This window comes from Larus michahellis, chromosome 4 (genome assembly GCF_964199755.1).
Source record: "Larus michahellis chromosome 4, bLarMic1.1, whole genome shotgun sequence".
NCBI classification, from domain to species: Eukaryota; Metazoa; Chordata; class Aves; order Charadriiformes; family Laridae; genus Larus; species Larus michahellis.
In genome coordinates, this window is record NC_133899.1 from 19,643,827 (window position 1) to 19,662,807 (window position 18,981).

At 39.9% G+C, this 18,981-nt stretch overlaps 1 protein-coding gene across 2 annotated transcripts in view; it reads left to right on the plus strand.

Annotated features, from left to right (window-relative positions):
* The first annotated feature begins 502 nt into the window (after positions 1 to 502).
* NFATC3 (nuclear factor of activated T cells 3) overlaps positions 503 to 18,981 on the plus strand; it is a 77,382-nt gene continuing 58,903 nt past the window's right edge. For both annotated transcript variants that reach the window (XM_074583180.1, XM_074583181.1), the window contains exons 1-2: positions 503 to 740; positions 17,411 to 18,542. In XM_074583180.1, coding sequence (XP_074439281.1) covers positions 641 to 740; positions 17,411 to 18,542 — 1,232 coding nt within the window. In that variant the 5' untranslated portion in view covers positions 503 to 640. The remainder of the gene's footprint in view (positions 741 to 17,410; positions 18,543 to 18,981) is intronic.

An 18,981-nucleotide genomic window follows, 5' to 3' on the forward strand; every position in this document is an offset into this window, starting at 1 on the left:
TATTTACAGGCGGTTTTTCAGGAGACTGTGACGCGAAACCCGCACCCCCCAAAGGGTTCGTAGCCCCCCGCACCCTACGGGAGGACTCACACGGGGGCTACAGCAGCTCCGCGCCGGCGGGGCGACACGTGGCACCCGCGCCCTGTGCGGCGGCCCCGCCCCTTTGTGCTCAGCTGGCTCCATCCGATTGGCCGCCCGCTCCCGGCCGGCCAACCAACTACAACCCCCGGCAGCCCTCTGCGCTCCACGTGACCTGCCGCGAGCCCTCCTCCCTCAGCCGGTCATGAGACGCTGGCGTCACCGCGCGAGGGCGAGGGACCAACTGTGGGGCGGGGCGGGGCGGGGGCGCGGCGCGCGGGGGGGCGGGGCCAGCGCGGCGGCCCGTAGCAGGCGCCCTCCCCCCGTGAGTGACAGAAGGCGCCCGGCCGTGGGAGCTCGCGTTGGGGCTCGAGCCGCCGCTCGCGCCGCCGCCTCCCCGCGCGCTCCCCTCCCTCCCCCGCCCCCTCCCTCTCCCGCGGCGCCATCCGGTGTTATGAGGCGGCCCTGAGGGGCGGTGGCGAGCGCAGCCCGGCCCGGCAGGAGCCCGGCGCGGCCCGGCAGGGCGACGGGGGTCTGGGCTTACTCCTCGCCGGCCAAACCCATGACTACGGCAAACTGCGGCGCCACCGACGAGTTCGACTTCAGGCTGATCTTCGGGGAAGACGGGCAGCCCGGCCCCGGGCCGCCGCTGGGGCCTGCAGGTGCGCTCCTCCGCAGCCGGGCCGGGGCCAGGGGGGGGGGTCGGCTTCCTGTTTTCTTCAGGCGAGGACGGGGAGGGGGGGGGCGGCTGCCTCCTGCCCCGCCGCAGCGGGAGGCCGCGGGGGGGAGCGGCGCCGTCCCTCCTCCTTCAGCCTGCGGCCGCTTCAGGCGCCCCTCCCCGCCCCGGCCGCCGGAGGGGGGCTGAGGAGGGGGCGATGCCGCCAGTGGGGTCGGGCCTCTCACCGCCGTTACAAACTTTCTCTGGGGAAAGAAACCCAAGAAGCGGCGTCGTGCGGGAGGTGCCCCTCCCGGGGGGAGGCCCCTGCTGTGGCGGAGGCGGGGGGCGGTTTGGGTCTGATAGGGCTGAGGACGTTCGCCTGCCGTCCCCTCGGCGATCGGCGGGGGGTCCCGGTGAGGCACAGCCGGGCCCTGAATTTGGAACCGAATGTTAATGGAGCTGGAGGAGAGGGGGGCTCTTGCCGTGAAAAGTTGCAGCCGAACTCTGTGCGTAAAGCATCCAAGCTCCTCCGGGGTATTCTTACAAACTTGGTGCGCGTACGTGTGGATGGGCAAAACGCCGCCTGTTGCGATGTGGTGGCTGTCTGGGCCCGTATGTGGGGATATACGCACACGTTTCGGAGTGCTACCACTTCATTCTGTTTTGTAGTTTTGGAGCCTGAAAATCCCGTTTAAAAAAAGTCGTATTTCTTTAAACTGCAGAAAATAAAGTATTCCCTGTAAACTACGCTGTGGGGAATCATTAAGAGCCAGCTGTGCAGTGTGTAGCTGTACCAGAGTTCAACGGCTGTATGCTTTTTTTTCTGACCTACTTGAAATAAGTATTAATTGGTAATGCACTGTCTTAAGTCTGACGGGTTAGATGGTAAGATAGCTCTGAAACACGACTGTATGCAGGCTAAGCGATGCAGCCATGTTGTGTTGTTCTCCGACTTGGTTTTCTGCATAAGTTGGTTAGAAACAAAATTGTTTGATACGGTCTGTATGTATTCCAGTGTGAACACTTGGGATTAATTTCTTACAAAATCTCTAACTTTCTTGATGCTAAGATTTAGTTTACAGATTCTTTCAGATAAGGGGAGATTTTCTTTGCCTATTTTCCAACCTAGTGGAATAGCAGATGGTGCTTTTGGGAAGGGGGCCTGGGTTCTGCTAGCCAAATAAATGCGTTACAGTACCATATGAAAACAACAGGGAATGCTAATAAATTACAACAAAAATAATTATGACATCCCTATTTTTAGTCTTTTCACATAAAACTAGTAGTCTAAACTATGCTCCTCCATCAATAATAGATAAGAATGAGAAAGCAAGTTGCTCAGAAAACTGGAAACACTAGTGGTGCTCAATTCGCTTTTATAATATTTGTATTTTGGTAGCACTCCTTAACAAACAGTTCAGATACTACTCTGAATATAAAGAATTTTCCATGCTTGATAAGTTAAAACTATTTTTAAGGCAAACTTGAAAATGTGAGATTGAGACCATGAACTGATTTGTTTGCTGTAAGCCTTCAGTAAGAAATCCTGCATCTGCATCTGTATCCCAGTATTTTCACTGGTTTGTGGAATACTGGAGATGATCTCGCCTGCTGTGCGCAGATGTGGCCTTCCAGAGAAAGGATTAGCATAGGTTTCTGCCTTCAAGTATTCTATTAAAAGGATTGCCAGAGTTTAGCTGTTAATTCTGCCCATGTGTTTTACATATGAAGAACTAGAGTTCATATAAGAGATGACCCATATTGGAAATCTTACACTTTTTCCTTCCCCCTCTTCCAAGCATATTAGCTAGATGAACAAAAGTTCTTAGGTCTCCCTAAAGCACATATTTTGTAATCCCGTATCACTTGCTTCAATGATGTTGTCGGTTGTGCAGGAAAGTAGGTGTAAGGGTATTTTTTTTTTCCTAATGTATGCTAATAATAAAACATGTAGGTCACAAGGAACGTTGCTTAATTTGAAATAAGTAATATTAAAATTACTAAGTCTTCCGTGATCATGGAGAACACTTGTAAATAACTCGGAAATCTACATTAATGCTTTCTTTTATGCTTTTCTTTTTACACACTACTGTAGTGTTATAACGATTTTATTCTTTTATATATGTACATATATAAGTAAATTTATTTATATTTTATCTTTAACTGTATTTTTAATCAAATGCAAGAAAAAGTGAGCTATTATTTCATTCTGTATACTTTTGATTTCTGAACTACTAAGAAAAGGCAGTAGATTACCCTTTTTATGACATTAAAAGGACAACAAGAGAAATTAAATCAACTGGGATTCTGAGTTATACAGAACTATTTCAGTGGGTTGCAGGGTAGTAGAACTAACATACTTAGTTTTGTGCTAAGTGGCTGGAATTGGGACTGATGTTCTGCAGTAGTGCTTGTGTGCTTGATCTGAAAGTTGTAGTTCCTGCTGGAGAGGTTAATGCATGAAAGATGGTTTAAAGATGCTTGAAAGTCTGTAGTCTAATACTGCAATCTTTGCAGCATACTTCACTTGAAAGCAAAGGGATAGCCCATTTCATATTGCTTGCAAACTGAAGTAAAAATTTGCTCAGGTGGTTGCTAAATATGAGATTGTCAAATGCTTTTCAGCTGCTTTTAAGTGGAAATTGCATACTAAGCACCTTCTGCAAAATCTTGCTCTTTTTCTCTGATAGTTCAGTGTCCATGTCCCAAAGAAGAAAGAAATCATCACTTTGATTTTGTAGCGTTCAGCACTCAAAACAGGTAGTACAGTTCTAGATACTAATGAACTTCATCTTTTTCTGGCGAAATAATTCAGGCCTCTGGTGCCAAAAGGTAATGCTATAGAGCACTCTGAAGTGAACCAAATCTCTTTGGTATACTCTTTCTTGCGAAACTGTTTGGTTTGTTGCAGTAGCATCTGATTGCATCTTGCCACCTTATACCAGTTGCATTTGAAATGCCTAAGTAGGCATTTGAATTACAGTATGGTTCAGGTCCTGTACGGTCTACTAAAATAGATTGTCATGTAACTAACTTTGTCAAATAATGTATTTGAGGTGCTACCATGTTTAGTCTTTTTAATGAAGAGATTTTTGAGATGTAATATGTGACACTTGAATAATTGAATTTAACTTGGATACTTTTCTAATGATGCCCCTGTCCCCTTCACCCCTCCAGTTTTGCAACACAGAATAGAATAGAATTTATAGAATGTGTTGGAAGGGACCTTTAAAGGTCATCTAGTCCAACGCCCCTGCAGTAAGCAGGAAAATTATACTATTTAGTATAATTTTGCAAAGTTTGCCTAGAATTTATTAAGCATTAAGCAAATAAACTGCATTAAGCTCTTCACACTACTGTTAAAAACTCTGCTGAGGATGCGGTGTAGTGTTCAAATGCCAAACTGTAAAAAAGAGGAACAAATACAAGTTGCTATGATTGTTTCTTTAGATGAATTTTTATTAAGTGTTCATCTTGTATCTTGTTTTATTAAGTGTTCATCTTGTATTTTAAAAAATTAGTTTTTACAAGGTAATGGCCTTTAAAGAACTCGGGGTATGTAGTACTGAGCTGGGTATTCAGGATCTTGTAAGATTCTGTAACATCCAGAATTATTTCTTGTTGATACGTGAAATGGTTAGAGGCTGCAAGCTGTTCAATATCCAGAAAATGAATTATTGAATTACTTAGGAAATTCTGACAGATGAGTTATCGATACTGCTGTTCAGAATCGTGTCTGAATTATTTCTGTTATGTCTGGTGAAGTCTTGAAGCCCCAAATACAAGCTGAGGTTTTGTTACCCAGTAAAACAGAGTAATATGTGGAATTTCACCCTAAATTTCACCTTAACACCCACCTTTTGTTCTTGGGTTATGAAGAAGAGAAGGAGAAATTAATATTGAAGAAATTCAGTATAAGTAATCATCCTTGGTTGATTTTGTTTGTTTTTTAATTTGTTTTCCCAAAATATGAATGCTTTAAAAGTACTGCTAAGCGTTCATAATATCTGTTTTATTTTCTGAGACTATGAAACAAGCTGAAAAGAGGTCCTCCATATTTCCTGTGGCTTCACATTTGGTTAAGTATTACTATTCAGTAATCTTGTTACAGATTAATCTTGCAATCTCTCTTACTTTTCTCCTGGAAAGTACGTTATGAAAAATATCCCAGTTCTGTAATGAATTTAGTGACAATTCAAAACATCTTTGCGAGCTGGAGCCTTGCTCTGGATAAGGACAGAATATCTGGATTTGGATCCTTAGTTTATTTGAAAACTTCTATATTCTTGTTCTCCTTTGAGTTTTTTCCCTCTATCTTAGCTATTAGCTTATTGGTTTGAGGCTGCTACTCAATATCAAGATCAAAATATGCTTTTTTGCCATTGGCCCTGTCAAAGTAATACCTGATCTTTTCTTTTGAAGGTTTCCATGTCTGACCTTCTTGCTCTATGAGCATCTGTGAGCTGCTTGGGCTGCTCAGCAGTTACCTCCGTCCCATGTGTTAAGTGTTCTGAAGCAATGACAGACACTGAATTTTTCCTCAGTAGCTAGGCAGAGTTATCTGTAGCAAAAACTGGCACTATATATGTGTCATTTGATATGTAGTGAAAGTCTTAAAACCACTGATTTGTACTGAAACACCACCACAATACTAGTCTTTATAGCTTTGCCTTGATGATCAATATGTAAAATATTCTTCTTCACTACTTAAATGTCTATTTATGACAGGTATTGCTGTCAGGGATTGTTGGTAGAGAGTAGAAAACAGCCTAAGCTGTTTACAGAAGTTTGCAGTGTGCTTGAACTTTTTGTTCTTTTACTTAAGATGGTGATTAAGGTAAGCAATACTAAGAAAGTCAAGCTGTGGGTAAGAGAGTAGTCTCATAGTTAGACTGAGTGGAAAATGAAGGTGCTGGCAATAATTGTGAACTTGAGGTGTGAGCTGACTGAGGGTTGCGCTTAGTGAAGTTCATTTTTGTGATTGCTTTCTTCTGATCCAGAACTGCTACAAAGCTTGCTTTCCCTAGCTGAATAAGAGAAACTCACAAGACATGATCTTCTGAAGTCTTTTTAACAGACCCATCTTGCATACCTGTATGGTTCACCTGAAGTTTTATTCCTTTTTAAAGTCTTTTTATTCTGTTTAGATTTGGTTGCCTACATAAATACATAGGACAGAAAGTCTTTGCACAAGATGGTAACTCTGTGGTTAATATATATAATTTGAGCCATCCATACATATACAGCTGTCTGTGCTGGTCTGTAAACATTTGCTATACAAAAGAGTGCTCATGTGGAGTGAGACCAGGATCAACTGGTGCAACTTTAAGAAAGGAATGAATGGACAAGTTGCTTCAGTCCGTTCTTTTTTTCACCCTTAGACATAAATGATGCTTTTTTAACAGAAATGTTCATTTGTTTATTAGATACCAAGCATTAAACGTATTGTGATAGGAACCACCACTTGAGGGAAATTTAGTTACTGTCATTTTACAAGCTGGTGGATGCTGCTGTCTGTGCCCGTAAAAGATTGACAGGCAGGGACACAATGCAAATCAGCCATAGGCTGTGGTTATATAATCTGCTGGTGGAGGGGAGGAGGGAAAAACCAAACAGCTGCATCGGACCAAAAATAGAGGGTCTGTGACATGAACCTTCTGACTTCAAGATAACTTAGAAAGACGCAGAGGAAGACCCAAAGGAAAATGCATGTTAAAGTCGCATCTGTTATCTATGGAGTTGGAGTTGCCTGCCCATTGAGGGTAACAGATTAGGTTGCGGTCCTGGGAAGCTGGCGTGTTTGAATATGTTGTGTTTTTTCACAGTATGCTGGCTAAATAAAGTCTTGCCTGTTTGGATAAAGCTTGGTCAGGATGAGACCATTTTGAAAAATACCAAAATCACTTGTGTGCTCTTGTGAGGCAGTTGTAGTTGCATATGATCTAATTTCATAACTTTTATGGTTTGGCCTATGGTTCTTGGATCACTGCATAGGGCATCGAGAATCACTACATAGTGAGTCATGATGTAGTGCAGGGATTTGAAAAAGATCCCTAGTTTGACAAAATGTCGCTTATTTTGTCTGTGAATTCATAGTTGCACCTCACCCTCTGTCCCCTTCCCTCCCGTCTGAATTATGGGCGCAGCACAAATGGAAACAAATCGTGAGAGTTGGGCTGTGGAAGATGGGCAGGGTACAAAAGCGTTTGTGCTAATGCTTTTATCTTAGATATTTCTGAAAATTAGAAATAAGCTTGCTCTTTCTTCAAAGTAAAAAGTAGCCCTCTGTTTAAAACATGATGGTCTTTTTCCTTTTGTTTGTGTTGTACAACTGCAAGCAGTTTGTCATATCCCACCGGAAGAGTAGCCAAATAAGTAATGTTGCTGTGAATGAGTGAGAAATGAGAGTAGATTGGGCCTGGGTCAATAGTAAGCAGCAGTTTGGCTGTTCACAGCAATAACGTAAATATGGAAGTTGTTGCCTAAAGCTGTCCTAGTGGGCCAGGGAAGTACGTGGAGCAGACTTGGCAGCAAGCCCAGCCTGTAAAACAACATCCAAGTCCTTGCATTTGTCCAGGCGTGCCATGTGGGGTTCGAATGACAGTGGAATTTAAGATGAGTGAAATGATCAGTAAGGCTAAGTAAAACTGCAAGGAAGGAGCAAGCTTATTAACAAGTCAACATTCTCTTCTACCTTTAGTACACCCATCTGTGAGTATTCTTGTGAAATACTGGCAAAATACAACATTAAGGAAAACCTGTGGTTTTTTCCCCTGGTTGTTCAGAGAAGATGAGTTTAAATCTGAAGAACTGCAGAACTGGTTGATAAGCAGGCTTTTGGCTGTGTTGTGGCCTGCACATCCCATGAGTTAACTGAACAGCTGAACTTAATCATTTACGTGGCTCTTCTGATTAAGTGTCATAGTGGCATTGAATGCTTATGGTTACTTTTCAGACAAAGGACGATAGGTGTGCTAGAAGAGAAGATACTTTTGTCAGTTTTCTTTGGGAGGCCCAGTCCTCAGTTTTATGTATGTAGAGGAAGGAGAGAAAATCAACTTTCAGGGGATCTGACCACAAACGCATGATCTTTCAGCAATAAATTAATGAAAATAGAACTCTGGGTTTGGTTTGGGTTTGTGCTGTGTTGCATTTTTGTTTGGTGTTATTTTTTTGCTTTGGGTGTTTGTGGTGTTTTTTGTTTGTTTTTTAAAACAAACACTTCTTTTGAGGCTGCTTAAGAGACATTTGTAGGTAGAAATATGAACAGGTACTTACAGCTAATTTATTAGTCCAAGAAATGTAGAATCATATTATTCATATTAATATTCAGATTAATAGCAATTGCTTGTTTAAAAAATGGCTTCTCAGACTGCTTTTTGAAGGTTAGTCATCACTTCTAAAAATGAGAAATATTTTTAATATAGCAAAATTGCTGGATGAAGTTGGATTTTTCTGTTTGCTTTTAAACAGGTTGGTGGAGAGTTATTTTTGAAATCTTGTTATTGAAATCTTGTAAATATTCCTCTTTGGACTTACTCTTAGGTCCTTTCAAACTGAGATCTTTCCATTTTCTTATGTGTGAGGTTATTCAAGATTGCAGGAGGCAAATAACTTTGAATTCACTGCTTAATGAGAGTCTGCGTGTTTTAGTGGATGCTAACTGTGCTTTTTAGGAACAAATGCTGGGAGAAATGTGGGGTTTATTTTTAAATCCCAGCTTTTAATATTTTTTTTTTTTACGGTTTTGGTAAATAGAAAAAATGGAAAGACCACTTAAATTCAGTGACAAGCAGCATTTGTACTATTGCTGGAGAGAGAATGGAATTGCGACTGATTGTATTTGGGACAAGGCACAAACTGTTACCTGTTAACGAAAGTTGTTTTACAGAGTAATCCTTTGTATCTTCATACCCCAAATGAAAGCACACTCTAAAAACAGAATGACAAGCTGATAACACAGCCACAGTGCATTTATTAGTGAAAATGATTCACTGCTTTTGATGGCAACATAGTAAGGTGTAATAATGTCTACAGTGGTTTATAGCTACTCATGTGTATCTTAGTTGCTTTCTAGTAGTTGTTCCCTAAATCAAGACCACAAAAGAGATGAGGAGATGGAGTAACTGTATGATTACAAAAGGCTTTAATGGTGTCATTTGGGATAACTGTACTCAAATGACAAGGCCACAAGAGAATGTGTGGCTTAATCCAAAGAACAACTAAGAAAATCTGTCAATGTTTTGTATTTTGCATAGCTTCTTTAAATTAGGTCAGAGTATCTGTATTTCATCTGTGTAATTTGTCAAATTTAGGCTTTTGAGAGCAAATGCTACTGTCTTTCAAATTGCCCAGCTTTTTTGATTGGGGGCAGGAGGTTAGGCTTATTAGGTACAGTATGTGGTGAAACCTCCACTCCTGCTGGAATAAACACAAGCTATTTAGGACTCTGTGAAGAGATGCAAAGTTCTGGGGCTTGCACGTGGCACAGTCCTGAGGCATGCTAGTATGGTCTCCCTTGTATTTTAGGGAATCATTCTGAAAGTTGCTGAAGAAATGCTGTTCAGCCTCTCCTTTCTCACTTGACTGTTTGATTCCTGTGTCTGCCTGTTATGCTTACTGTGTCAATCTTAGGGAATTCAAGGTGCTTCTGATTTTACATTCATGTGAGCAGCTGGGAAAACAGGAAAATTTCAGGATATCATTCTGGCTCATTTCAGTCCTTTGATGTACAGAGCCTTGGAGTTCTGTGCGCCTGAAGTCTATGTTAAAGCTGTATTATAAAATATATTGGTGAAAAGCTGTAATATTAATGATTTGAAGCACTGAGTTACCTATATGGTGGGATTGTCTGCTGTGGAATGGTTTGCCCTCTGTCATGTTGTAGGACAGCTGCAGAAGTACAGTGTAATTTTCCTGAGGTGTGAAGAGTTCCCAAACTAGTTTGTTCAGATACTATCAATACCAGTTCTCAGCCTACGTGTCATGCTTTGTTTGATAAACAGAAAGAGGTGTGCCCCCATTTTGGTCTCCCCTTCTCTTACTGTGTAACCTCTTCCCACTCAAACTTCTTGCCTTGCCTTATTGCATTCCTTTGCTACTGATTTTTCGCAAAGACCCTAACCTGTGTCACTACACTCTCCTATAAACTAAAATACCCATTTTCTTGGATGCCTCTGTCTTGTTTAGTTTGCTATGGCCCTATTTACACATTCTGATCTTGGAAACTTGGGTTCTGCTCAGTGCTTGGTTCAGGAGTGGAGCAGACTGTAAATCTGGAGGTGTCTCTGTATAAAGCAGCAGGTTGCTATCAGCCAGCTCACTGGTGTTAGATCAGTGGTAAAGAAATCCCTGTGGGTAGTTAGGTGAGGATGTCAGTTTATAGGTACAGCATAAGCCAGAACCAGAAAGGAGAGCCTTTTATGGAGTCTGTTAGTTTTGCCCCCACAAAGGGAGAGTTAGGTTGTGGATGATAAATCGGCCTGCAGTACCAAGAACCTAGACAAACCTTTGGCTGGCAACTGCAGCACATAATTCCCTTATTCTCTTTGATCAGTATTTGTCTAATGTCCTCGCTTATATTTACGATCAGTTGTCTTCCTGTGGGTCAGGTGCAACACACCACTTTTGGAGTGCTCAGTCTTCTCTCAGTTCCCCTGTCTACACATACCAGATGCTCTGGGACTGCAGGGCTGCAGTCCTTTCACGAATCCTAACAACTGATCATATAGAATAATGTACTTCATCTTCAAAATAGCGACAAATAGGCTGTTAATACCATGTGTTAGTAACTGCTATGTGGATGCATTGTGTCATTTTAAGAATCTCCCTGAAGGCCACAGTGTATGTCTTAATATCTCTGAACTGCTGGGTCATGTTAAGCTGACTTTGTATCTAACACAAATGAGGCTTCATCAAACTGGAGGGTAACAGTTTCCATTTTGTCTACAAGGGTATTGTGCAGTAAAATACTGTGCCTTCTTGAATGACCTACCCAGAGAGGAAAAAAGAGGAAGCAAAGAGGAGCCTGTAGAACTTACAGATTTTTAAAGCAAAAAGTAAATATTTTTCTTTTATAACCTGTTATGAGTATTAATGAATAATCCTTAAATGCTGAACCACAAGCTCTATAAAGTTTTCATTTAAAGACATGCTTCGTAATCAACCAGAAATACCAGGAGAGCTGGAGAAGGCACTGGTATAAACACTGCCTAGTGCTTCGGTTGCTATTTTCTTTTCTTGTAACTGAACTTAGAATGACTAATTCTTGTTGATCTTTACAGTTACAAGGTGGATTCTTTACCTGCTTTGTACATCAGTTTTTAACAACGTATGTCAAAGCACTCTGCTATGAAAGATTATGAGAATTTAGGAGGGTTTTTTTAAGAGGAAAAAATCTCAACTGAGATTAACTCAATTTGCTGCAACAGAAGTACAGTAGTTTCTGAAACATGCTTATAGCTTAAGCAGATGCATTTGATTTTCATGTTTATTCAGTCTGTTTTTCTTACGTGCCAAATAAAATTTCATTACTGCTATTTCTCTATTTGGAACTTAATTCCGTTACTTCAGGGTGAAGCTGGATGTACCCTAAGACAGCCATTCTAGTTTACATGCATGCCAGGCCTAAGAGTTTAGTTGCATGTTACATTTTTATTTGATAGAGAAAACACCTGCAGTTCCTGTCCTGGTTGCTCATTCCTTCCCGTGTCCTAAAGCTTGCCATCCTGTCAGTTGTCTATATATACAGGTGTTCACATTAGTGCTCTGCAAAACTGATTGCCAAAATCGTCTGGGTTAAAAATACCTCTCATTTCCCCTCCCCCTTGGTGTGTGAGTGTGTGTGGGAGGGTAGTTGCAGCTGAAAAAAACATAACATGTAGTTACACCCTGAGAGCCAGTATGTTCTTATTTTAGTCGATGTCAGTTGTAAACATTTCATATGCTGTATTATTCTCTTGCTTAAACTGCTTAAACTAGTGTAGCTTCATTATTTTTCTGCATTTCTACCAAGGATAAGGAATTCTGATCCAGACTAGAATTTGGAAAAGACTCATGGAGGAGCTCCCACTGTTGAGAAGCTTGTTTTTCTTGTACATTTCCAGTATTCTTGCTTAACAGAAGAAAATGAGTGAAGTGCTGATGGGCACAACAGAGCTGCCTCTAGTGTATGTGATTGACAGAAGTAAAATTTATTTTTATCCCTTTTGAGTGATATGACTATGAAACAGGGCTGGTTCATAAAATGACAATTGTTGTAAATCATCCCTTTCTGAAAGCTTAGACTTGCGCTACTGTTTTGTGTGTTGCTAAACTTGGTCTATAAGGATGTGTCTTCCCCCTGCTCTACCTTGCTGCCTTAATTGTTTTCACAATTTATACTTTTTTTTAGTACAATATTTGGTAGCTTACTAGTCAGTAATACTTCTTATAAACTGATGCGTGGCTGTGTTTTTTAGGGGGATTTTGTGTTGTGTTTTTTAAGTTGATGTTGAAGCTTGTAGGGAGTGCTTCTGGAGAACTGATAGCTTGCAATGGAAAACTGGAGTTAAATTTCCAATTATAGAACTCTAATTGTCTTTTTAAGTGCACAAAAGGAAAACTATGACTATTGGGTATTTTGGGTTCTTTGTGAAGATTAAGGCTCCCCTTTCATCCCAAGAAATACATGAACTGCTGCTAATCAGTAGGATAATGAATTTTTAAAATGGTGCTGCAAATGCTTTTTGTTCTTATTTACAGATATTTCTGTGCCATTCTTTATAATACTGTCGTGTTCAGAAAGAGGTAACAGTAACTGTCATGCCAGAATTGAAAAAACAAGAGGTGGTCATTCTTTGTGAGTGAAGGCAGATTATATGACTTGCCTGAGAACACACATGATGTCTGTGGCAATGCTCAAGTCTTTCCTTATTCTATTTAAAGGACTTGATTACTGATCCTGTTTTCGCAGTAGTATTTTTATAAGACCTAGGTCGCGTTGCACTTTCTTAGTACCTTATAACAACTCCTATTGTCTGAACCTGTTTGTTTATGGGCTTACAAACCTAGAATAATAAAGTGGTTTGGATAATTTTGGCACAGGGCTTGTGTTCAGACATTTGATAGTAATTGACCTTCCTTCTGCGGAGAAATCTGGCTCGCTGCACAGCTGCACATACGCATGTGCCAGTACATGGTTGAGTAGTGAACAACTGGTGGGCAAGCGTTACTCCTCCTGAACGTGCAGTCTGATATGGCAAATAGCAAGCAAAATGTACTTTAGGGGCAGTTGTTCTGGATATTATTTAATTATATTCTCCAGTTAGACAGCTTATGTAGAAGCGTAGTTAGCAGCTTAGTAAGGGATGAGCCAGTGTTGTTTTAATACTGAACAGGAGTTTCTGTAAACTAGTCTGTTTTCAGAGATTCAAAACGGCAGACCTTCTGCTTCTCATTGATAAAGGATGACACAGACGCCTGATGTGAGATTGCAGTGGAAGTCTGCAGCTTTATAGAGTTTATAAGCACCGTGTGAATATAGAGCATCTGCTAACTTTTGTGATCCCTCAGTAGTAAACCTGATCTCAGCAGGGAGAGAAGGCAGAAGGCAGCTTCACTAAATTTCTGAAGACTCAGTGGCTTCTCCATTCATGGTAGTGTTAAAAGTCTTAGTAAGTTAAAACAAAGCAGAATTTCTCTCTATGCTAGCTATCCAGAAGACCTCCTTTGACTGTAAAACAAAATTTGTTTGACGCAGTTTTGTTCTTAGCAAACATTGACTTCTTGTTTTGTTTCCCTGTCTCCTTTTAAATGCTTACTGGAACAAATAAACTATTAATACTACTTCTAAAACTGAAGTTAAACTTATTGGCCCATAATTCTTCAGTACTTTTTAACCTTTTATTTGGTCCAGTTTTCTTTACTCTGCATTGCTATTAACTTTGTTAGCAATTTACTCAATTGACTTTACTAAAGGAAAAGCATTTAACACACCTGCCTTTTCAGGGTCGTGGCAGACTTTTGATGTGAACGGCACTGCTTCTCTTAGTCTTTGTATTTTGCCATGACTATCCTATCTAGCATCTTGTCCTCATGTGCTTGTGGTAGTTTTTATGCTCTACCTTAGTAATCTGACCTAGTTTCTGTTTCTTGAATGCTTCTTTCTTATGTTCTATGGTCAGTGAAGGCCTCGTGACTTGGCCAACTTCACTTCTCTACTGTCATTCCTCCCCAGTAGGATTGTTTGGATGTCATAGCTCTTCTATTAAGTAACTAGATTTCCATAACTCCATTTTTTGCCTTGGGCTGCTCCATAACTCTTTTTTGCCTTGCACTTGCCTATTGTGAGACTTGCCTGGGTTTGTTTATCCTCTTGCTTTCTTGAAGCCCCATGTTGAGTTTTTTTGAGCTATTCTAACTCCTTTCCATCTTAAGGATTGTCAGCTGTATTTTTTCTCTTTTTTTTCCTCTACATCTTTGTATTAGTACTAATTCCTTCAAATTAGTGAGAGCGCTCGTTCAGGTTGGATTCTCTCTGCAATCTTTAATAGGACAAAATAGTTATTGGTAAAAAGTCTAGTAGAATTAATGACATCATTTGTAAAGGTCTTATTAGTGTGCTTTGTATGAGGAACTAATAGGTTATTTTAACACATGACTATAAGGGGGAGGACTTGTGGGTGCAAACTAACATAAATCTACCTTTTTATTGATCATGTCTGAAAATGGTTTGGGTGATTGAGAATGCAAAATATATTGTTTCCACAGTCTTAAGCGTGCTTTTGGGATTTGGTGTTCATTAGATGCATAGTTCTTACTTTAGGTTTCTAGCTTCCTGTTTTTTGAGTGTGTGCGTGTGTGCTGCCGGGGAGGGGTAATGGGAGAGCATGGTGCCAAACTCATTAGAAGTTGATTGTTGTGGAGGGGGACCAAAGAAGCCCGAGTCAGAAGAGAGTTCTGCCTTCTCCATCTCGTACCCAGTTCTTCCCAGGTGGTGTTGATAATTTTGTGCTGGTCTGATCTCTGCACCTCAGCTCCATTAAACTTAAATTTTGAATGTACAGCTGCTTTTTGTAAATCTCAGTGATGTTGAAAGTAGACAAATTGTCTTCAATATTTTAAGATTTCTTGATTATTGCTGCAAGAGACACAAGGCTTTCTGTGATGGTGAGAGTTTTAGCACAATGTGCTACTACTGTTCCTAAAGCCGTTAATAACAGTAACTGGTTACGCACAGGACTTGAAGACTTCCAACTCTTGCTGTCCTATGATGTTTTTATTATTATTTCAAAATTTCTGTACCTGTAACTGTTTTATTTCTAAGTTTTGAGTAGCTGGATAATTGCTTTTATTAGGATTGACTTTTTTCTCCGTTGACCTACATTTTTAATACTAATAATGTGTTAGGAAACAAGGAGATCTGTGATCTTGCACATGAATATACAGATAGATGTGGAAAAATCTGTGGCTACTACTGTCTGCATTTCATATTTTCTGATGGGAAACAGCAAAAAGAAAGAATCCCAATTAAAGTTTTAAAAAATGTTTGTTACCCTAGTGAAAGGATGGGGAAATGCAGTTTTGATAGCGTTCAGCATAGTGAGCTTTGTATGATGTACAAAATAGTCCTTCCTGAGTATCCTGATCCTTTTAGTGTATGCATATTTAGAAATTAACCTATACCAATTTTTTGTGCTCTTAACACATATAATAGTACTTAATGATATAATATGGATAATTGTTGTGTATGACTGTATGTAATATATATGAAATCACACGGTGCTTATAAAACTACTTAGTACTAGTCTTAATTGCAATTTTATTCTTCCTTTAATAGATGGATTACTAATAGAGCTGTTCCCTGCCTATGAACCTTCGGCCATTTATTTTTTTTAAAGTCTGAGGAACGTAGTCTGTTCCTTGGTAACGGTATGCTTTCCCTCAATTTGAAAATGCTTCCTTGTTGTCTCTGAGGAGATACTGTTTTTGTTTTGTTCCTGTTTTAGTTAATTTTAAGCTGATTGCTATTAGTGAAACTGATAATAGAATGACTTCATTAACATACTGATTTTTTTCATCATGGAGAGGCCTAAAATACATGGCTTCCTGTCTGGATATTTTATCTGATTGTGAGAGAGACTAGATTTATTTTAAAACAAGTATTAATAGTCTACTGATACTCAGGATAAAAGCCATTTTAAAAAAAAAAAAAAAAAAAAAAAAAGAAAAGAGCTGATACCCAGAGATGCAATTAATATCATCCAGTCCAAATTTATGGAAAATAATTGTATGAACATGATGTTCGTACATCATTCATTGTTACATTTGACACGGGAGCATTTTAGTTTGAAGAAACATTTATGCTTCTGCATAATATTCCCCTATTACTGAAGAAAATACTTTTAAAAAATAAAAACCCACACACAAAGCCCTAGAAACTATATAATTTTAATGATGATGTTAAATGTTAGTGATGGGTCAAAAGCTCTCAAAGTGATTCAGCATTAAAACAAATTACTTGGGTTATAGAGACAATATTGTTAACAGATTTTAAGACTAGTTTCAGTGTGTAGTGGGGGTGATCGGAGTACGTTTAATTTCATCTGCTAGGAGATGAAATACCTGAGTAACCTACCTGAGGTCTCCTGCATACTTACTTTCTATAATTATAGAGGGAAGGCTGTATTTTACAAGGGGAAAGAAACGAGAGTGGAAGCATAGTGGTTACAAAATAAGAAAAAAGCTGTGTTTTCTACCCTTGTTTCAGACAAATGTCTCATACTGTCAGCTAATTCAATATTGAAAAGCAGGGCAAGACAGTGTGCTTCAGTTCTGTGAGGGAAAGCTGCTGATTTTGTTAACTGGACTTGCACTCCCTCTCAATTGCTTGTTTTTCTTTGGAATATTTCCTGTGCTTTGGGTAAGTTAGTGAGATCTGAGAATATTTTGTTTTGCCTTTTTTATGCTGAACAACTTGTGCTCAAACTTTGTGAGACTGCACTTGAAAAATGTGGTTCTGTGGGATGGGTACTTGAGAGTTTTCTAAGAACCCAAGAAAGATCTTTGGAATAAGATTCTTAGTAATATTTTTAATAATATTCTTTATTAGGCCTCTTTGGATCGAACATTTTTAGTTGTTTATAATCCTCGTTGATGTTTGAGTCACTGTAAGATGCTTTCTAGTGTTAGAAGTGATAAATACTATGTATGCAATATTCCGGTGCTTGTAAATATTGATAGTTGCAGAAAGTATCATAGTCGTGTTCCTGTCAAAAAGATTAATTTTAATGGGTTATGATTAAAGATGTTTAATTTTTTTAATGGAATGTAGTTATGAAAGATAAAGTTTGAATTGAGCGTTCCGGCTTAGATCCTTTCAAGATTTTAACCCATTTTCTGTGTATGTTATATTTTCAACCACTGAAGATGTGTATAAACCGTGGAATCTGCTTGAAAAAAAATATTTATGACAGAAAATTATGCTGTAGTCATATTTAGCTGTAAATATGGCCGGGGAAAACTTAAAACTAAGAATTAGCTTTATTTTGTGTGGCTAGTATGATGGGGAATGCGTAGGATGTTGAAAATGGCCATACCTGGGAAACCAAAGGATGTTGTTTATGGCATTTTTCAATTACTGCATTCTGACTTTGTTCCTTTCTTTTTTTTTTTTTTTTTAAATTTTGTTTTCAGATCTTGAGTCAGATGACTGTGCGTCCATATACATCTTTAATGTAGACCAACCATCATCCTCTGTAAATCAGCCAATTTGTATTCCTCGCCATGGATTGCAGTCTCACTCCTCTCCTCTGTCACCACCTACAAGACTTCAGAGTCATAAGAACTATGAAGGAACTTGTGAGGTACCAGAATCCAAATATAGTCCACTAGGTGGACCCAAACCCTTTGAGTGCCCTAGTATTCAAATTACATCTATTTCACCTAACTGTCATCAAGGGATTGAAACCAATGAAGATGAATTGCACACAAATGGCACAGAAAATGAGTATATGGAAAGGCCTTCACGGGACCATCTCTATCTTCCTCTTGAGCCATCATATAGGGAATCATCCCTTAGTCCAAGCCCTGCCAGCAGCATTTCATCCAGAAGTTGGTTTTCAGATGCTTCCTCTTGTGAATCCATTTCCCACGTTTATGATGATGTAGACTCGGAGCTAAATGAAGCAGCTGCTCGATTTACCCTTGGCTCTCCTTTGGCATCTCCTGGTGGCTCTCCAAGAGGTCCCAGTGATGAATCGTGGCAGCAGCCTTATGGATTTGGGCATGCCTTGTCACCTAGACAGTCTCCCTGTCATTCTCCTAGAACTAGTATTACAGATGAAAATTGGCTAAGCCCTAGACCAACATCAAGGCCCTCATCAAGACCTACATCCCCCTGTGGGAAACGGCGACACTCCAGTGCTGAAATTTGCTATGCTGGTTCTCTCTCTCCTCACCATTCTCCAACTCCATCACCCGGCCATTCTCCCAGAGGAAGCATAACAGAAGACACGTGGCTAAACACTTCCATCCATAACGTACAAGGCCTTAATTCTGGCCTTTCACCATTTCAGTGTTGTACAGAGACTGATATTCCTCTAAAAACAAGAAAGACCTCAGAGGATCAGACTGCCACTTTGTCTGGAAAAATAGATATCTGTCCTGAAGAACAGGGTAACTTATCGTCATCCCTTGAAACTGCAGTAGATGACTGCTCTGGATCTCAGCACACCTTGAAAAAAGATTTGCCCGGAGACCAATTTCTTTCTGTTCCTTCGCACTTTACTTGGAACAAACCAAAGCCTGGTCATACTCCTATATTTCGGTAAGTGATTAGAAAGTCCTTCCCTCCCATTTTTACCCTCCTGTGCATCTAAAATAGACATATAAATGTGCTTATATTTCAGTGATGCATTAAGACTTCTTAAAGAAAATTTCTTGTAGGCAGGTAGACGATAGAATTAGGAAAAAACATGTTGAGATACTAAATAATCACCTTTTTCTTCTTCTAAAAATACAGTAGAGGCATCATAACATAGGATTAGTTTTATTTGCATATGTGCACAATGTGCGCAGAACCCAGCTGAATCAAATGCCTGCAGATTTTGTGCATGCTTTGCAGTTCATCTTATCTGAGTGGTTAACATCTTAATATAGCTAAAGAAACCTGACTTACATGATTTTTATAAAACTGAGAGATCAGAAAAAAGGTGGTGAGTTTATTTGCTTTTGTTTTTACTTGCTTCTTTGGGTTGATAGAATTC